General features: G+C 42.1%; 1 protein-coding gene across 1 annotated transcript; it reads right to left on the bottom strand.

The window, feature by feature from the left end:
• Window positions 1-278: 278 nt before the first annotated feature.
• tulp1b (TUB like protein 1b) lies at window positions 279-16,063 on the bottom strand. The gene is made up of 13 exons (XM_090206324.1): window positions 11,194-16,063; window positions 7,140-7,263; window positions 6,738-6,869; window positions 6,499-6,630; window positions 6,120-6,233; window positions 5,697-5,867; window positions 5,515-5,594; window positions 4,929-5,096; window positions 4,629-4,741; window positions 4,366-4,474; window positions 2,956-3,054; window positions 1,729-1,900; window positions 279-1,522 (listed from the first exon to the last, which is right to left on the bottom strand). Exons 1-13 carry the CDS (start codon window positions 11,206-11,208, stop codon window positions 1,389-1,391), a joined length of 1,563 nt encoding a protein of 520 aa, XP_090062450.1. The 5' UTR covers window positions 11,209-16,063; the 3' UTR covers window positions 279-1,388.
• Window positions 16,064-17,669: the final 1,606 nt, after the last annotated feature.

Below are 17,669 nucleotides of genomic sequence, written 5' to 3'. Positions count from 1 at the left end.
GCAACAACATCTACAAAACAGTACGACTGTCTCAGAAAACTAGAAAACGAACAACTGATTCATTTGAAACCAGTGTTCTGCTGCTGACTGCTGACATTGTGTCATAAAGCATTGCCATTCAAAAGCAAGATGTCGAATCAATGCAGGTTCCCAGGGAGCATTGAGTTGACAATTATCTATCAAGTTAACACTAATATAGTACTGTGTCAAATGCACAGTAAACTATACAGCATAATGTTGGGTGTTTACTGTATGCAAATACATTTATCCTGTAAGAATTCATTTTAAACATGTCATATTTTATTTGCAGATTAATTCATTATTGAGCATGTTATCTTCAAGCTTGCACTTTGACTTTCATTCAAGAGAAGTTCACAAGAGACTGAAATGCATTGTTTACCTTTGGAACATATATTAACTATCCTTATCAAAACAACAATGGTCCACATCAGTGCCTTATATTTGTCAATATCTGTCAATATAAGGCTCTTGTCCACACGATTCATACAAAGACAGAATCTAGCCGAAGAGAGAACATATAACTTAAAAAGGCAGGTATCAGAACAACATCAAAATTGTCACTTGAGTGGAATGAGAACAGCAAATGAGATGTTTAGAGAAATACTTGTGACTGCCCACAGTCACATGGTACAAGCATATTGCCTTATACCTCTGCCTCATGACTGTTCACAATGAAACCTCTAATTTGTAAAATTAAGTCAATTTCATAATCTGGAAATACCACAAATAATGCATGGAAACAAATGTAACCCTAAAAATAATAAGAAAAAGTAGGCCTAAATAAATATACTTTGACATGTTTTTAAATTCATTTTCTATAAGTCCACGTAGACACAGTTTTGTGTTACCAATATATACATTTTTTTACCAATAGATAGATTTTTTAGCGACACATTACTGGATTTGTATTCCAAATTAAACGCAACAGAATGAACGAATATCGGACATGTACTATGCTATAAAAGCATTGATGTAGGTGGAAAATAGGCTTTCACTCTTCAGATGTCACTTTCATCCCCCAATTGGTCCACATCCCCCTACACTGAAATGGTGTAATGCCAAAGCACCAAAGCTCCAGTGCTCAGACTTGCATGGTGCATCAGCATCCCCTCACGTCCTTCACTGCACTCAAGGATCTCCAATTGGTCAACATAATCTCGTTCCCAGAAAAGCTCATGATTATCATTGCAATGAGACACAAACAAACAAAACAATCCCGAGGCAGTCCATGTGATATGAAATGCACTTGGACCCCCATTCCATCTAGGACTTCCGTCCTTCCATGTACCTTGCACTGATGTTGAGTAATGGTGCCAATAACGAGTTGCAGCAGCTTGAGGAGGCACCAGAGCCTAAATGATTCCCTCTTATTCACAGGTTATTTTGCCATCGAAGCTTGATAGAGCGATGGCAAAGGCCTGCACTGCGCACATAGGGTAGCTATAGTCCAGAGTGAAGGCATCGTCTGCTACTCGTCCAAACTGCATCACAATATAGTCCACTAGAATAAGAAAATAAATAAAATATTTTAAACACACAAAAAACATTTAACATTTACATTCTTAACAGGGAAATGGCAAATTACATTTTGTGACTTTATTCAACCTTATTCAACTTGACTTTTGTTCACCTGTATTATTTATGATATGTACTAAAAATAAACAATATGTAAATAATGTAATGATTGCGGTTTGAGACTCTTCTCACAATCCTTGCTGTGGACGATCTGAAAGTTCTTGATGGAGGCCTGTGTGACCCTGCCGTTGAAGTTCAGCACATGGGACGCCGTCTCCTCATTCCACGTGGGGGTCTTGTTGTGGAGCTCGATTAGATTGTCCAACTTTCTATTCTGGAACTTCATCAATAAACCATCGTTGTCCTGAAGAAATGGGGGTGGAAGAAACGCAGCAACATTAGCTAGGTCGTTCCATGAAATTAGTGCCTTTTGCGTCCCATTTTCATTTTAAGTAGAAATGTTCCACAAATATAGAATTTTAAAAGCCTGTTATATTCAATGAAGTGTCCTTTAATTTAATATAGACCACAAAATTCAAACATTTTTAAAGCCTGAGTTATTTTGTTGCTTTTGTTGCTTTGTCATTTCTGAAGATTATTTATTTCATGTGATTAGTGATTTATTTAAGTCTGTCCCCCATTTTAAGGTCAACCCTGTTACGTGAACTGAGCTCCCATTTGAATATGGTGAAACTTCCTTTTTAAAATAAACATTTGACATCTAATAGTGAAATCATAGAGTAAAAGCAGGTGAGCTGGTTGTACCCTTTTTGGACATTTTTCTAGTGGAAAACTGAGCGGGTCGAACATAACACGTCAACACTGTTACCCATAGATAGACAGGCTAGAATGTAAAAATAAATCATAATTGTGAAGTTTACATTCAATTACCACTTCCTTTTGTACACAATAAGCTTCCATTCTCCATGGCACAAGGGGATTTATGGATGATTTAATAATATATAATCAACCCCTGTTAGTCAACCAGGTTACGGTCAACCCTGTTTCGATCAAACCTGTTTCGGTCAACCCTGTTACTTTATTTAGCACTTATTACTAAGCACTTGCTATAGTCACATTTTTATTTAACATCTTGAAATAGGAAAATATCTATTTTATGAAGTTGAACATGTGGTCTTTATGACAGAATGTTAAAATTAGGTGACATCAAGTAATGGTTTTATCGAGTAACACATCTCAAAAGGCACCAAATTGGTGGAACGACCCAGCTGGTCACAATAACAATATGGACAATGACGAATAATGTGATATAATCATCAGATATACTGTACCATACTGTATGTAGCTTACACAGCATGTCATGTCCTACAAAGATGAAATCATGATGAACAGTACTGCTGTTCCGTCCTCATCCATAACTCTGACAGAGTGGCATCTGTAGTACAACGGTTTGCTTACACTGCGAGGTCGGATGGGTACTCGTTCACTGTCCTTGCCCATCCCTGGGATGATAACGGTCAACCTTCTGGGACCCTTCATTCCCAAGACATTTGTTTCCTATACCCAAAAGTCAGAGAGATAAGAAGCGGAATTAGGAATGACATTTTTGGGGAAGTTGGATTCCATCATAGATCAATTTAAACTAAGATTTTGTAATAACAATCTAATAATGAACAGTCTATGAACTACATTGAACAAAAATATAAATGCAACATGTAAAGTGTTGGTCCTATGTTTCATGAGCTGAAATAAAAGATCCCAGAAATATTCCATATGCACAAAAAGCTTATTTCTCTCAGATTTTGTGAACAAATTTGTTTACACCCGTTAGTGAGAATTTTTCATTTACCAAGATAATCCATCCACCTGACAGGTGTGGCATTCCAAGAAGCTGATTAAACAGCATGATCATTACACAGGTGCACCTTGTGATGGGGGCAATAAATGGTCACTCTAAAATGTAATGTTCATTACTCTACCATAAGCTGCCTCCAACATCGTTTTAGAGAATTTGGGAGTATGTCCAACCGCCGACCACGTGTATGGCGTTGTGTGGGCGAATAGTTTGCTGACATCAACATTGTGAAGTGTTCCCCATGGTGGGCGGTGGGGTTATGGTATGGGCAGGCATAAGCTACAGACAACAAACACAATTGCATTTTATCGATGGCACAGAGATACCGGGACGAAATCCTGAGGCCCATTGTCGTGCCATTCATCTGCCGCCATCAGCTCATGTTTCAGCATGATAATGCACAGTTCACTTCGCAAGGATCTGTACAGAATTCCTGGAAGCTGAAAATGTCCCATGTCTTCCATGGCCTGCATACTTACCAGACATGTCACCAATTGAGCATGTTTGGGATGCTCTGGATCAATATGTACAATGGCGTGTTTCAGTTCACGCCAATATCCAGCAACTTCACACAACCCTTGAAGAGGAGTGAGACAACATTCCACAGGCCACAATCCACAGCCTGATCAACTCTATGTGAAGGAGATGAGTCACGCTGAATGAGGCAAATGGGGGTCACACTGGTTTTCTGATGCAGGCCCCTATCTTTTTTTATAAGGTATCTGTGACCAACAGATGCATATCTGTATTCCCAGTCATGTTAAATCCATAGATTAAGGCCTAATGAATGTATTTCAATTGACTGATTTCCTAATATGAACTGTAACTCAGTAAAATCTTTGAAATTGTTGCATATTACATTTATATATTTGCTCAGTATACTTATAGCCCCTTTACAAACCCTTTATAACCCATTTTACTACACCATAATAATTAGCAATTTATAAAATACTTATGAACCCTTTGGAAAAACCTTTATAAATGGTTAATTAATGTACACTTCAATGCCTTACGTAAATAATGGCTGCTAATTCTTGGCGAGCGTTGGACATGTCTGGTAGAGCTCTGTCTGGGTGCAGTGCATTATCAAACACTGTGAACTTCGTGCCCAAGTAGTTGGACCTATGGAGTGTAAAGAATCACTCCGTGAATTACACATGCTTAAAGAATCACTTCATGAATTACACAAGTTTATGAAATGCCTGATTACAGCTGCAATAAAACATGTTTTATGGAAATTCTTCAGTTTGAGCTATGAATGTAGGTTACAGCATACCTCAACTTTCCAATGAAATTTTCTCCACCCCGAGACAAGTCTGTGGGGTCTATGGAGATAAGGTAATTGGAGGTTGTGCTTTTCTTTCGTTTTCTCCCAGCAAGTAGAAAGACCTGTAAAAACACATAATTAATCCCCTGGATAATGATTCCTCAAATGCAAATCATACTGTATCACAAGTCCACAACTTGGTTTTATGCGCGTTGGCTCCATCTCGGATTGGTTTCAAAATGAATCTCAAATCTCTAAAGCTGTGTGTGACAGTAAACCCCCTAAACCTGTCCTCTGAGAGTGCCTCACCTTCTTTTCATTGTCCAGGTGGAGATAGTATGTGGGGTATAGGCCTTTGTCCAAGCCCCTCTGGTCCCGGGTCACCTTACATTTGACAGTCACCCCCTGCTGGGCTGGCTGCAGAACAAACTCCTCCAGGCTGTCAAACTCAATGTCCGGGGACGGAGGCCTCTCCTCCTGGATGTGGGACAGGAAAGAATATGGTTATAAGCTTATCAGCATCTTTAACCAATGTTCATTTGGGGACCTTTTAGGTTAATTTATATGTAATACTTTATTAAAGGATTGCAGAATTGTATACCCCACCTGCCATCACTGTGGCAAGACTGAGACCTAGCTAACTAAACAGACTATGACCTAGCTAACTAAACAGTCTATTACCTAGCTAACTAAACAGTCTATGACCTAGCTAAATAAATAGACTATGACCTAGCTAAATAAACAGACTATGACCTAGCTAACTAAACAGACAATGACCTAGCTAACTAAACAGACTATGACCTAACTAACTAAACAGACTATGACCTAGCTAAATAAATAGACTATGACCTAGCTAAATAAACAGACTATGACCTAGCTAACTAAACAGACAAACCTTTTTCTTCTTCCCTTTTCCCTTTTTCTTTTTTCCTTTTTCTGCTTCGGAGTCAGAATCATCACTGTCTGATGCTTTGGCTGGTAGGAAATAGAACGTTGGGAAATATCAGACAACTTTATTTTACTGACCAGCAGGAATACGGTCAAACACCGGAGCTGTATTTAATTATAACAGAAAACACTTGCCTTTCTTCTTCTTCTTCTTGTCCTTGTCTTTGTCCTTGTCTTTGTCCTTGTCCTTTTCCCCCCCTGCTGAGAACATGGATGCTGGGTTGGCGTTCTCCTTCTTCTTTGATTTTGACTTGCTGGACTTGGTTTCTGGTTCGCTGTCTTCACTATCTGATTTGGCTGCTGGTTTAAGAGAATCCACTTCAGGTTATGATCGTTTCACAGTGTACCTACAGTGCTTTACCAACGGTACTGTGACACTGCAGTATGTGCTCTTGCAAAAGGGGTGTGAGACTTCCGATGTTGGAGATGTTTAGACACAAATCATACATGACGATGGGTTATTGATTCTCAACTATAAAGTTAATCATTATCCCTAAAGTTGCAGCAGTTTAAAATTAGTACTTAAAGCTATAGTGTTGAGGCTTACTGTACCTTTCTTCTTGCTCTTGGAGTCTGACTTATCCTTATCTCCATTTACAGAGAACAGAGAAGCTGGTTCCTTTTTCTTGGTGTCTTTCTTAGATTTTTTGTCAGACTCTTTGTCATCTGAAAAAAGACGTGAGACGAAAATACTTCTATCAGTGATGCTATTTCGTTTATATGTTTTGCACACTGTCTTGTTGTGTAATCTGCAACAGCTTGTTAGGTGATGACAGCATAAGGCTGTGGCCTTCCGCCTCGTGTGCAGGACTAGTGTTTCCTCTCACTCAACATTACAATTCAATCTCCTACCTAATCCTCTTAAAACAGGTCTTATTCTTGTTGTGTACTAACTCCTTTAAGAAAATTGCTTTCCTATACATCTGTCCACCTTTAGCTTTGGATTTCTTCTCTTTGCCATCTTTGCCATCTTTTTCAGAACCTTCCTTCGTGGTCTTTTTCTTTGTCTTCTTTTGTGGAGTCTCTTCCTCATCATCATCGTCGTCATCTTCTGTATCTGAACCTTGGGCAGAAAAGAAGAGTACATTTTATTGGGTTTTACAGAAGTTTTGATGCTATCACATGCAGTTCACCTTGGGCATAATACCAGTTATGTTTCTGACTGCTCACCTTTCTTTTTCTTTGGCACACTTTTTGTTTTCTTCTTTGGCTCGTCTTTCTCTTTTTCTATCCCTTTCCCTTTCTCTTTCTCTTTTTCAGTTTTTTCTTCATCTGCTTTCTTTTTCTTTACCTTTTTTCCATCTATTTGACAAACGTAATGAAAAGAAACAACATCGTTAAGAAGATTGAGAGAGGGATGACCTCCAAAGAAATGTAATGTTTTGATATATTTATTCATTACATGTTTAAGCCGCTCACTCTGTCTCAGATAAAAATGATTTGTTTAAGAAACAACATTTTGGCAGCAAGTTCACTTCGCCTGGGTCTGTTTGCTGGCAAAATACTGGTGATCTTTTACACAATAATTTCCATATATCTCTTTGGAAGATATCTCATCTGAACTGTCCGTACTTTGAACTGCAGGACTCTCCTCTCCAGACAGGTCATCGCTCTTCTTGCTCTTGGTCTTTTTGGGCTTTGCGTCGGCACCATTGGTGGCTGAGCTCGCTGTCTCTGCCTTCTTCTTCTTTGGCTTCTATAAAGCATTATCTATAGGAAGAAGAGTCAGGTATGAGATGAGGAGAGGAAAGAGAGTGTCAGACACCAGAGACAGATGACACAGATATGAAGTAAGGAGAAAATCATAATTTCAGATCTACATTGCCTTCAGAAAGTGTTGACTTACCCCTTGACTTATTCCACATTTTGTTGTGCTACAGACTGAATTTAAAATTTCACAACCATCTATACACAATACCCCATAATGAAATAGTGAAAACATGTTTTTAGAAAATGAAGCACATTTATTGAAAAGGAAAAACAGTCATATCTAATTTACATAAATATTCACATCCATTAGTCAATACTTTGTAGGAGAACTTTTGGCAGTGATTACAGCTGTGAGTCTTTCTGGGTTAGCCCTTGATTTTCCAACATTTGCACATGATAATTATCAAAGTTCTTCAAGCTCTGTCAAATTGGTTATTGATCATTGCTAAACAGCCATTTTTAGGTCTTGCCATAAATGTTCAAGTTGATTTAAGTCAAAACTGTAACTCGGCCACTCAGGAACATTCCCCGCCTTCTTGGTAAGCAACTCCAGTATAGATTTGGCCTTGTCTTTTAGGTTATTGTCCAACTAAACGGTGAATTCATTTCCCAGTGTCAGGTGGAAAGCAGACTGAACAGGTTTTCCTCTAGGAGTTTTCCTGTGCTTAGCTCCATTCCGGGTTATTTTTTATCCTGAAAAACTCCCTTGTCCTTCACGATTACAAACATACCCATAACATGATGCAGCCACCACTATGCTTGAAAATATGGAGAGTGGTACTCAGTAATGTGCTGTATTGGGTTTGCCCCCAACATAACGCATTGTATTCAGGACAAAAAGTTAATTGCTTTGCCACATTTTTTGCAGTATTTCATTAGTGCCTTGTTGCAAACAGAATGCATGTTTTGGAATATTTGTATTCTGTACAGGCTTCCTTCTTATCACTCTGTCAATTAGGTTAGTATTGTGGAATAACTACAATATTTTTAATCATCCTATCACAACCATTAAACTCTGTAACTACCTTTTGCATGAAGCATGCATTTATGTCAATGGGCACTGGTGTAAAGTATTTAAGTAAAAATAAAGTACTAAAATGCTTAAGTAGTTTTGGAGGTATCTGTACTTTATCTGTACTTTTACTTCACTACATTCCTCAAGAAAATAATGTACTTTTTACTCCATACATTTTCCCTGACATCCAAAAGTTATTGTTACATTTTGAATGCTTAGCAGGACAGAAAAATTGTCCAATTCAAGAGAACATCCCTGGTCATCCCTACTACCTCTCATGTGTCAGACTCACTAAACACACATGCTTTGTTTGTAAATTATGCTGACTGTTGGAGTGTGCCCCTGGCTATCCGTAAAATAAAAAAAATACAAATAAAATGGTGTCCGTGATTTATTTTGAATTCATTGCACACTTAACCAGCATGGCTACCACAGCATTCTGGAGCGATACGCCATCCCATCTGGTTTGCGCTTAGTGGGACAATTATTTGTTTTTCAGCAGGACAATGACCCAACACACCTCCAGGCTGTGTAAGGGCTATTTGACCAAGAAGGAGAGTGATGGAGTGCTGCATCAGATTTCCTGGCCTCCACAATCACCTGACTTCAACCCAATTGAGATGGTCTGGGATGTGTTGTACCGCAGAGTGAAGGAAAAGCAGTCAACAAGTGCTCAGCATGTGTGGTAATTACTTCAAAACTGTTGGAAAAGCATTCCAGGTGAAGCTGGTTTAGAGAATGTCAAGAGTGTGCAAAGCTGTCGTCAAGGCAAAGGGTGGCTACTTTGAAGAAACTCAAATTCCATATGTGTTATTTCATAGTTTTGATGTTTTCACTATTATTCTACAATGTAGAAAATAGTAAACATTTAAAAAAAAATAATTGAATGGGTAGGTGGGTCCAAACTTTTGACTGGTACTGTATATTGGTCGATTTCTTTTGTAAAATTAACCAACAACCTATCTACCTTTGATAAGCATCTAGCTGGTGGCTTGCTAGCTAGTTAGCTCCCATGCCAATTTCAAGTCTTTCTAAACTAATATCTGACCAACTCAGAAATATGATGAAAGTTAACTGGCAAGCGCATCATGCTTTCTGACATTATGTTAGCTAGCTGTCCCCAGTTAGATTATGTGTTTTCACTTATTGCATATGCATGTACTTTTTTCCCACCACTGGAAATGTGTGTTTAGGAGCATGAGGATTTTAGTGACTTACCATTCAAAAGACAGTGGAATATGCAAGCAGAAAGGTATGGAGACAGAAACAAGTCAAACACTGTACATTTCAAATCACACTACTACAAATACAGTACACTTGATTATCCAAAAATGCATATTTTCAAGACATTCTCTTAAAACTGATTTGCTTTCAAAAAGGAAATAGTAATCAATCCATTAATATCTTCATTTGGAACTGATAATAATCATTAGAATATTCTAGTTAATCTATTTTATGTAACCTGACACAGTGACCTAACAAACTGGTCAGGACTGAGAAAATCACAGTCAGCTGCCTCAGTCACGTGAACATGTTGCGTCACATCCAGTGTTACAGAGATTAAGTAGTTGTATATTAGTTGTAGTAATAGTGTTTTAGAGATTTACATATCAACTGCACAAGGCTGCTCCGGAAAATAAGTATAGAAAGTAATGGCTCTGGACTTTTAAATCAATGCAAATGTAATTAAAATTGGGCAGATGTTTTACTTGCATTCTTAAAAACACTCTTGTACAGTTGGAAGTGCACTGGACAATCCAACTCTATTCAAACACAAGCACATACAGCTTCTCTCCCAATTAGTCCCATTTCCCACAGTAACCAGACAGTTGTCCACTATATGAGCCTTGATCTGGTATTATGTCAACCAACCTCCCAGAAATCCCTTTCAACACAACACACCACACCACAAAACAACACAGCACAACCCAGCATCCCAAGACACAGAGAATAAGGATGTCATCCACTGTGATCCTGCTGGTCATTTGAACACTGTCTGACGGGGTGCAGTGATGGATGTCCACGGTAATCCGATTAAGATGTGGCTCTATTTCTGTCCTCACCTTAGACAAGCTGTCAGTTGAGTAATGGCAGCCTACAGGCAAAGTCGTCAGGCAATTGTGAGGGGGGGAACTGATGACCGAATTCAAAATCATTGCATCAATATGTTTAAGGAAACAATATTTTTCATATTTTTGTATCCTTCAGATAGGTAAATCCTTCCCCCTCAGTTTTAATGGACATGAGGTCTCTGACGGTGGGGCAGAGAAGGAAGAGGCAAATGATCCACTCTCATCTTACCACCTGTGGGTTTTTCACCATGACGTGATAGCCAATGACAACCACAGTCCATTTACAACACTCTTTCTGAAATAAATCTCGGTACTATGTCCATAAAATAGGAGGAGAGACATGATTGGTTTCATGAATGACAGACAACATAGAACCACCTCCCAAGTCTTTCCCACACTACAGCACATTTATCCCAGAACCTCCACACAACTAGGTGGCTAATTCTTCATAACCAGCACTACTATGCACAACAGTCCAGGCTGGGGGAAATCAACTACAACTGTACAACTGTAACAATACCTAGTTAAATAAACTTGCCTGGTTAAATAAAGGTTAAATAAAAAAATAAAAAATAACTGTAACAATACCACAGCAGCATTCTGTTGTAATAATCTGATTACTGGTCAACTGGTCTTCTATCCAGTGAATTGTCTAACGATCTAGAGGGAATAACTTTAAGTCATTCATCTGTATTCATCTAAACACCATGACGGTATATCTGAATCAAAATGCTACGTAAAGAAATGCTCTAAGTTCATCACCATTATTCCCTCTCTCACATCCTTTCAACAACAAAAGCTCTTCAAAACACAGTTTCTATAACGTTACCTTCTCTGCAGACATGGTGTGGCCAGTGACTTCGGCTCTAATAAACTACAAACTCCTCTTTACCAAAAACGTTCTTAGTAAAAAGAAAGACAAAATGAGGCAATTCAACACAATGGAGGTTAATTAAGAGAGTGAGGAGCCTTGAACTGAATGGTTCACCATCAGCAGAAAGTTGCTAATAGGATTTATGTGTAAAGCCATCTGTTCTTCAGAGACAGAGACACGTCAACAGGACGAACCAACATGGAGTGGGACTAGGGGTAAGAAGTATGTTATGAGTACACAGAGGACAAGCACAGGTCCACTATATATATCTTGACACCCCCCTCCTGGATGTAATGGTCGATGTGACTCATAACCACCCAAATTTGTCTCGGACACAACAATTTATTCTCACATGACCAAAAAAAGTGGCGCAAATAGACATGTAGATGAACAGCTAGTGTCTTAACAATGGACAAAAAAGGCACACCCAGCTACCTAGATGTGGTTTTTGTTATGGTGGACTTTTACCTTCTGTGGAGTGGACTCATCTTGAGACCAGTGGAATACATTTTGAAATAGCATGACACTTTTTAATAGTTAATTTACTCAGACACTCATTCTGGCAAGACAGAAATTACATTGTGTTGAATAGAGCTGACAGTATTTATTATTCTTCATGATAGAGTGTGATGTCTGTTCTACAAAATGTATATCTATAGAATTGCTCTCTCCAGAACACATCCCAGCAGAGGTTGGTTTGTGCCATTATTATTATTGGTGTGCCCAACGCATCACCGGGGGCACACTGCCTGCCCTCCAGGACACCTACAGCACCCGGTGGCCAAAAAGATCATCAAGGACATCAACCACCCAAGCCACGCCCTGTTCAACCCGCTATCATCCAGAAGGCGAGGTCAGTACACGTGCATCAAAGCTGGAACCGAGAGACTGAAAAACTGCTTCTATCTCAAGGACATCATACTGTTAAATAGCCGTCACTAGCCGGCTACCACCCGGTTACTCAACCCTGCACCTTAGAGGCTGCTGCCCTTTGTACATAGACATGGAATCACTGGCCACTTTAACAATGTAACACTAGTCACTTTAATAATGTTTAAATTTAGCTGTACTAATTTCATATGTATATGCTGTATTATTTTCTACTCTATTTTAGTCCATGTCACTTCGACATTGCTTGTCCTAATATATGTAGTGCATTCGGAAAGTATTCAGATCCCTTTACTTTTTCTACATTTTGTTATGTTACCGCCTTGTTCTAAAACGGAGTAAATCAAATATTGAAAATCCTCATCAATCTACACACAATATCACATAATGACAAAGCGAAAACAGGTCATTTGAATTTTTTGAGTATTAAAAATAAAAAACTGAAATACCTTATTGTAACGTCAGCCACCAGGGGGAGACTCGTCGAGGCCTGGTGACAGACGGAGTATACATCACGAGGCGATTACTCCATCTGCTGGACGTGCCAGGTCTCGACGGGCTCTCCGGCCAGGACTAATTGGGGCTGATTGTGGTTGGTGAGTAAATCAAGGGCTGATTGCTCACCTTCTGGACGGGTCCCATAAAGCTGCCAGAAGGGCAGCACACGGGAGAAGGTACTGGGGGAAGAAAGGTTATTACTGTATAGTTGGGGACGATTCCAGAGGTAAAAGGAGGGAGTTCAGTTTTTGTTCTCCACAGGATACAGCAAGACCTGGATCCCAGAAGACGGTAACCCGAAGAGGGTCTCATCGGGGAGACCTATTCTTTTATTTTGGTTTGTAATTCAAATAAACACCCTTGAAACCAAGCTAATCCTACTCTGTCCGTGTCTGATCTGTGTAAGCGTTTTGACCAAACCCCCTGGTCTGCCACAAGTGGTGGAGAATGCGGGCAATCTGTTAACTTGGTTAGATCAGGGTTGACGTTTACGCAGCATCAGCATGGACGAGTTGATAGCTCAGTTTGTCCGGGCCCAACAAGCAGTTCAGGAAAGAACACGGGAGGAACAGCGACTACAAAATGTCCGCCTCATTGAGTAAATCAGGAAGCTACAAGGAGGGGCGTCTACTGAATCACATCCAAACTAGTTTTTAACCAAGCTAAGGGAAGATGATAACATCGAACCATACCTCTGTACGTTTGAACGGACAGCGCTACGGGAAGGATGGCCAAGGCAGAAGTGAGCAAGTCTGCTGACCCCGTTCCTCTCTGGGAATGCCCAAAAGGCGTATTGGGACCTGAACGATGAACAGGCGGCTAACTACGACGGACTCAAATGGGAGATAGTCAGCTTCTACGGTTACATCGGGCTCAACTATTCCATCGGGCTCAACTATTCCACAACTGGAGGTTCATAACCGACGCAGCCCCCTGACCCCAGATGAGCAACCTACTGTGCTTCACCAGGGCATGGCTCCAACCGATGTATCCACCCTCTCTAATCCTAGACAAAGTGGTCCTGGATCGCTTCTTAAGGGCACTACCCCCCGACATGAAGAGGGCAGTGAGTCTATGTGCGCCCCAGACCTTGGAGGGCCTCCTGGAAGCAGTGGAGATGCATCAGGACACTCAGGCCCTGCTGAGTGGGAGCAGGGCCGAGTCGGCGACCCATTCGAGGGGACGGAAGGACAGCCCCACTGCTGTGTACCCCGAACTAACAGTCGGCAGGGCCAAACGACCTCAAACCCACTGTAGCCCAGCCTACCCCTCGAAATCGAGACACCCGCTGGGGGCCAACTGAGGGGACAATTCGGGACGGCCCAGTGGGAGGATCCGAACTTGAAAGCCTCCGCAGCCCAAGTGATAGCGGTGGATGGACAGTTACTTCCGGGGTGAGTGACTGGCGATACCCCCATTTCCAAATCAAGAATAACCTTTCGTGTCAGGTGTCACGCCAACAGGGGAACTTCGAGAGATATTGTTGCTGCCCCGACGGTGGCTCACACCCACACCCACCTGTTGGGGCGCACCTGGGAATGGAGAAGACCCGGGAACGGATCGCTGCCCGGTACCACTGGCCTGGGATGAGGAGGGCCATGGAAGACTACTGTCTAGTGTCAAATCACTGCCCCAAAAGCACACTTCCGAAACACACTGGTCCCCCTACTGATCATAGTGGGGTTCCCTTTGAACGCTTCGCCATGGATATAGCGGGATCCCTGGTAAAAACAGCATGAGGACATCGGTACATCCTGGTAATACTAGATTATGCCACCCGGTATCCCGAGGCCATTCCCCTATGGGCGACGGTATCCAAGAGAATCGCCCGGGAGCTGTTCCACCTTTCAGCTGGGTGGGCATCCCGAACAAGATCCTGACAGACCAAGGTACTGAGTTTATGTCCCGCCTAATGAAAGATTTGTGTGCTCTCCTGCAGATCCAGACCTCTGTTTTTCACACGCAGACAGATGGGCTCATCGAGCGGTTCAATAAAAAGCTCAAACAAATGCTGCGGAAGGTCATCGAGCAGAATGGGAAGAACTGGGACCAGCTACTACCCCATCTAATGTTCTCAATCCGAGAACTACCCCAGTCCTCCACTTGTTTTTCCCCTTTCAAACTCCTTTAAGGGAGGAGGCCACACGTCCTACTGGACCTCGCCAAGGAGTTGTGGAAAGCCCAGCCGACCCCCTTAGAGTACATGGAGATGATGAGGGAGTGGATGACAGCCATATGGCCCAAGCCTAGGTCTACAATCGAGGAACCCAGCCCCGAGAATTCCAGGTGGGAGACAGGGTGTTGGTCTTAATCCCCACGGCTTAAAGTAAGTTCCTGGCAACATGGCACAGGCCCTATGAGATGATAGAGAAGCTGGGACGTGTCAATATCGCGTACGGCAGCCGGGGAGACGGAAACCTCAACAGATTTACCTCGTGAACCTGTTGAAGAAGTGGCACGAGAGGACAGCCTTGGCCATGTTATGGTACGAACCTAGGATGCCAACGGTATCAGTGGTGGTCCCAAGCAATGAGGACCTTGACCCGGCCCAGAAGCAAGAGCTCAGGGAGCTCGTCGATCGGGAACACAGCGCTGTTCTCCGAGAAGCCGGGCCGCACGACCCTTATTGAACACCACATCCATACCCGGCCCGGGGAAACGGTACGAAAGAGGCCATATTGGATTGCTGAGGCCCAAAGGAAGGCTGTGAAGCAGGAAGTGAAGGTTATACTGAGGATGGGGGTTGTTGAAGAGTCCAACAGTGCATGGTGCAGTCCCATCATGTTGGTGCCCAAACTGGACAGTAGCCTGTGCTTCTGTAATGATTTCCGTGGTGTGAACGACATCAGTTTGTTCGACGCCTACCCCATGCCGAGGGTGGACAAGCTCATTGACCGATTGGGAAAGGCCCGGTTCATCAGCACCCTTGACCTGACCAAAGGATATTGGCAGGTACCATTGGCAGCCTCCTCCCGGGAGAAGACAGCGTTTTTGACACCAGATGGATTATATCAGTACCAGGTACTCCCGCTTGGTCTCCGCGGAGCCCCGCCCACATTCCAGCGCCTGATGGACAAACTACTTCGACCCCACCAGCAGTACGCAGTGACCAACCACAGCCAAGGTTGGGAAGAGCACCTGACGCGCCTGATGCTCTCAGACAAGCCAGGGTTGACAGTGAACCCCCAGGAAATGCAAACTAGTGTTCGAGGTGGTGGAGTACCTGGGATATTTGATCGGACGGGGGAACGTCAAGCCCCAGGAGAGGAAGGTTCATGCGGTAAGTGACTGGCCCGTTCCACTCACCAAGACACAGGTCAAGTCCTTCCGGCCTGGGACTGGCAAGATACTATAGCCGGTTTATCCCCAACTTTGCGGCTATAGCTTCCCCCCTCACTGATCTAACCAGGGCCCGCCTCCCGAAAACAGTGAAATGGACAGACCAGACCGAAGCGGCATTTAGGCGGCTGAAGGAAGCGATGTGCTCCCATCCGATTCTCGTAACGCCCGATTTCCAGGTGCCGATGTTGGTCCAGATGGATGCATGTGATGTTAGGCTAAGGGCCGTTCTGTCCTAGATACACAATGGGGAGGAGCACCCCATCATGCACATAAGCCGAAAGCTGATACACAGAGAGAAAAAGTACTCTATTGTTGAGAAAGAGTGTCTAGCGTTGAAGTGGGCGCTAGACACTCTTAAGTATTACCTGTTAGGTACCCACTTCACCCTGTTCACTGACCATGGGAGGGGGGGGGGGGGTGGCGCACAGCAGGTCAGCCACCAGGGGGAGACTCGTCGAGGTCTGGTGACAGACGGAGTATACATCATGAGGCGATGGCTCCCTCTGCTAGACGTGCCAGGTCTAATATGCATATATTAGCAATCTAGGACAGAGTAGGATGCAGTTCACTATGGGCACGCAATTCATCCAAAGTGAAAATACTGCCTCCTATCCCCAACAAGTTAAAGCTTGGTCGCAAATGGGTCTTCCAAATGGAAAATGACCCCAAGCATTCTTCCAAAGTTGTGGCAAAATGGCTTAAAGACAACAAAGTCAAGGTATTGGATTGGCCATCACAAAGCTTTGACCTCAATCCTATTGAACATTTGTGGGTAGAACTGAAAAAGCATGTGCGAGCAAGGAGGCCAACAAACCTGATTCAGTTACACTAGCTCTGTCAGGAGGATGGGCCAAAACTCACCCAACTTATTGTGGGAAGCTTGTGGAAGGCTACCCAAAACATTTGACATGAGTAAAATAATTTAAAGGCAATGCTACCAAATTCTAATTCTAAAGAAAAAAAGCTGGAATAAATCATTCTCTCTACTATTATACTGACATTTTACATTCTTAAAATAAAGTGGTGATCCTAACTGACCTAAGACAGGGAATTTCTACAAAGATTTAAATGTATTTGGCTATGGTGTATGTAAAACTTCCAACTTCAACATTTTTTTAACGTAATTTAAAAAATAAATATATTTTTATTTCACCTTTATTTAACCAGGTATGCTAGTTGAGAACAAGTTCTCATTTACAACTGCTCCCTGGCCAAGATAAAGCTAAGCAGTGCGACACAAACAACAACACAGTTACAAATGGAATAAACAAACACACAGTCAACCACATAGTGGTGAAATAATTACAATTTATCAATTAAAGGAGTGGAGTGATAGATGTGCAGAAGATGAATGTGCAGTAGAGATACTAGAGATATAGGTTGCAAAGGAGCAAAAAAAAAAAATAACAGTATGGGGATGTGGGAGTTGGATGGGCTATTTACAGATGGGCTATGTACAGCTGTAGTGATCTGTGAGCTGCTCTGACAGCTGGTACTTCAGTTTAGAGAGGGAGATATTAGTCTGCAGCTTCAGTGATTTTTGCAATTCGTTCCAGTCATTGGTAACAGAGAACATGAAGGAAAGGCGGCCAAAAGAGGAATTGGTTTTTGGGGTGACCAGTGAAATATACCTGCTGGAGCGCGTGCTATGGGTGGGTGCTGCTATGGTGACCAGTGAGCTGAGATAAGGCGGGGCTTTACCT

This window comes from Oncorhynchus mykiss, chromosome 17, assembly GCF_057628025.1.
Source record: "Oncorhynchus mykiss isolate SJ-2025 chromosome 17, ASM5762802v1, whole genome shotgun sequence".
NCBI lineage: Eukaryota > Metazoa > Chordata > Actinopteri > Salmoniformes > Salmonidae > Oncorhynchus > Oncorhynchus mykiss.
The sequence above is the reverse complement of the archived record's forward strand: the minus strand, read 5'-3'. Positions and strand labels throughout refer to the sequence as shown.

What these genes read in the sequence shown, in the direction of transcription:
- tulp1b (XM_090206324.1), bottom strand. An exon ending in GGAGAGTCCTGCAGTTCAAA is followed by an intron (nt 6,870 to 7,139) that starts GTACGGACAGTT and finishes TTTGTCAAATAG; the next exon opens with ATGGAAAAAAGGTAAAGAAA. An exon ending in GATCGTCCACAGCAAGGATT is followed by an intron (nt 1,523 to 1,728) that starts GTGAGAAGAGTC and finishes TTCTTATTCTAG; the next exon opens with TGGACTATATTGTGATGCAG.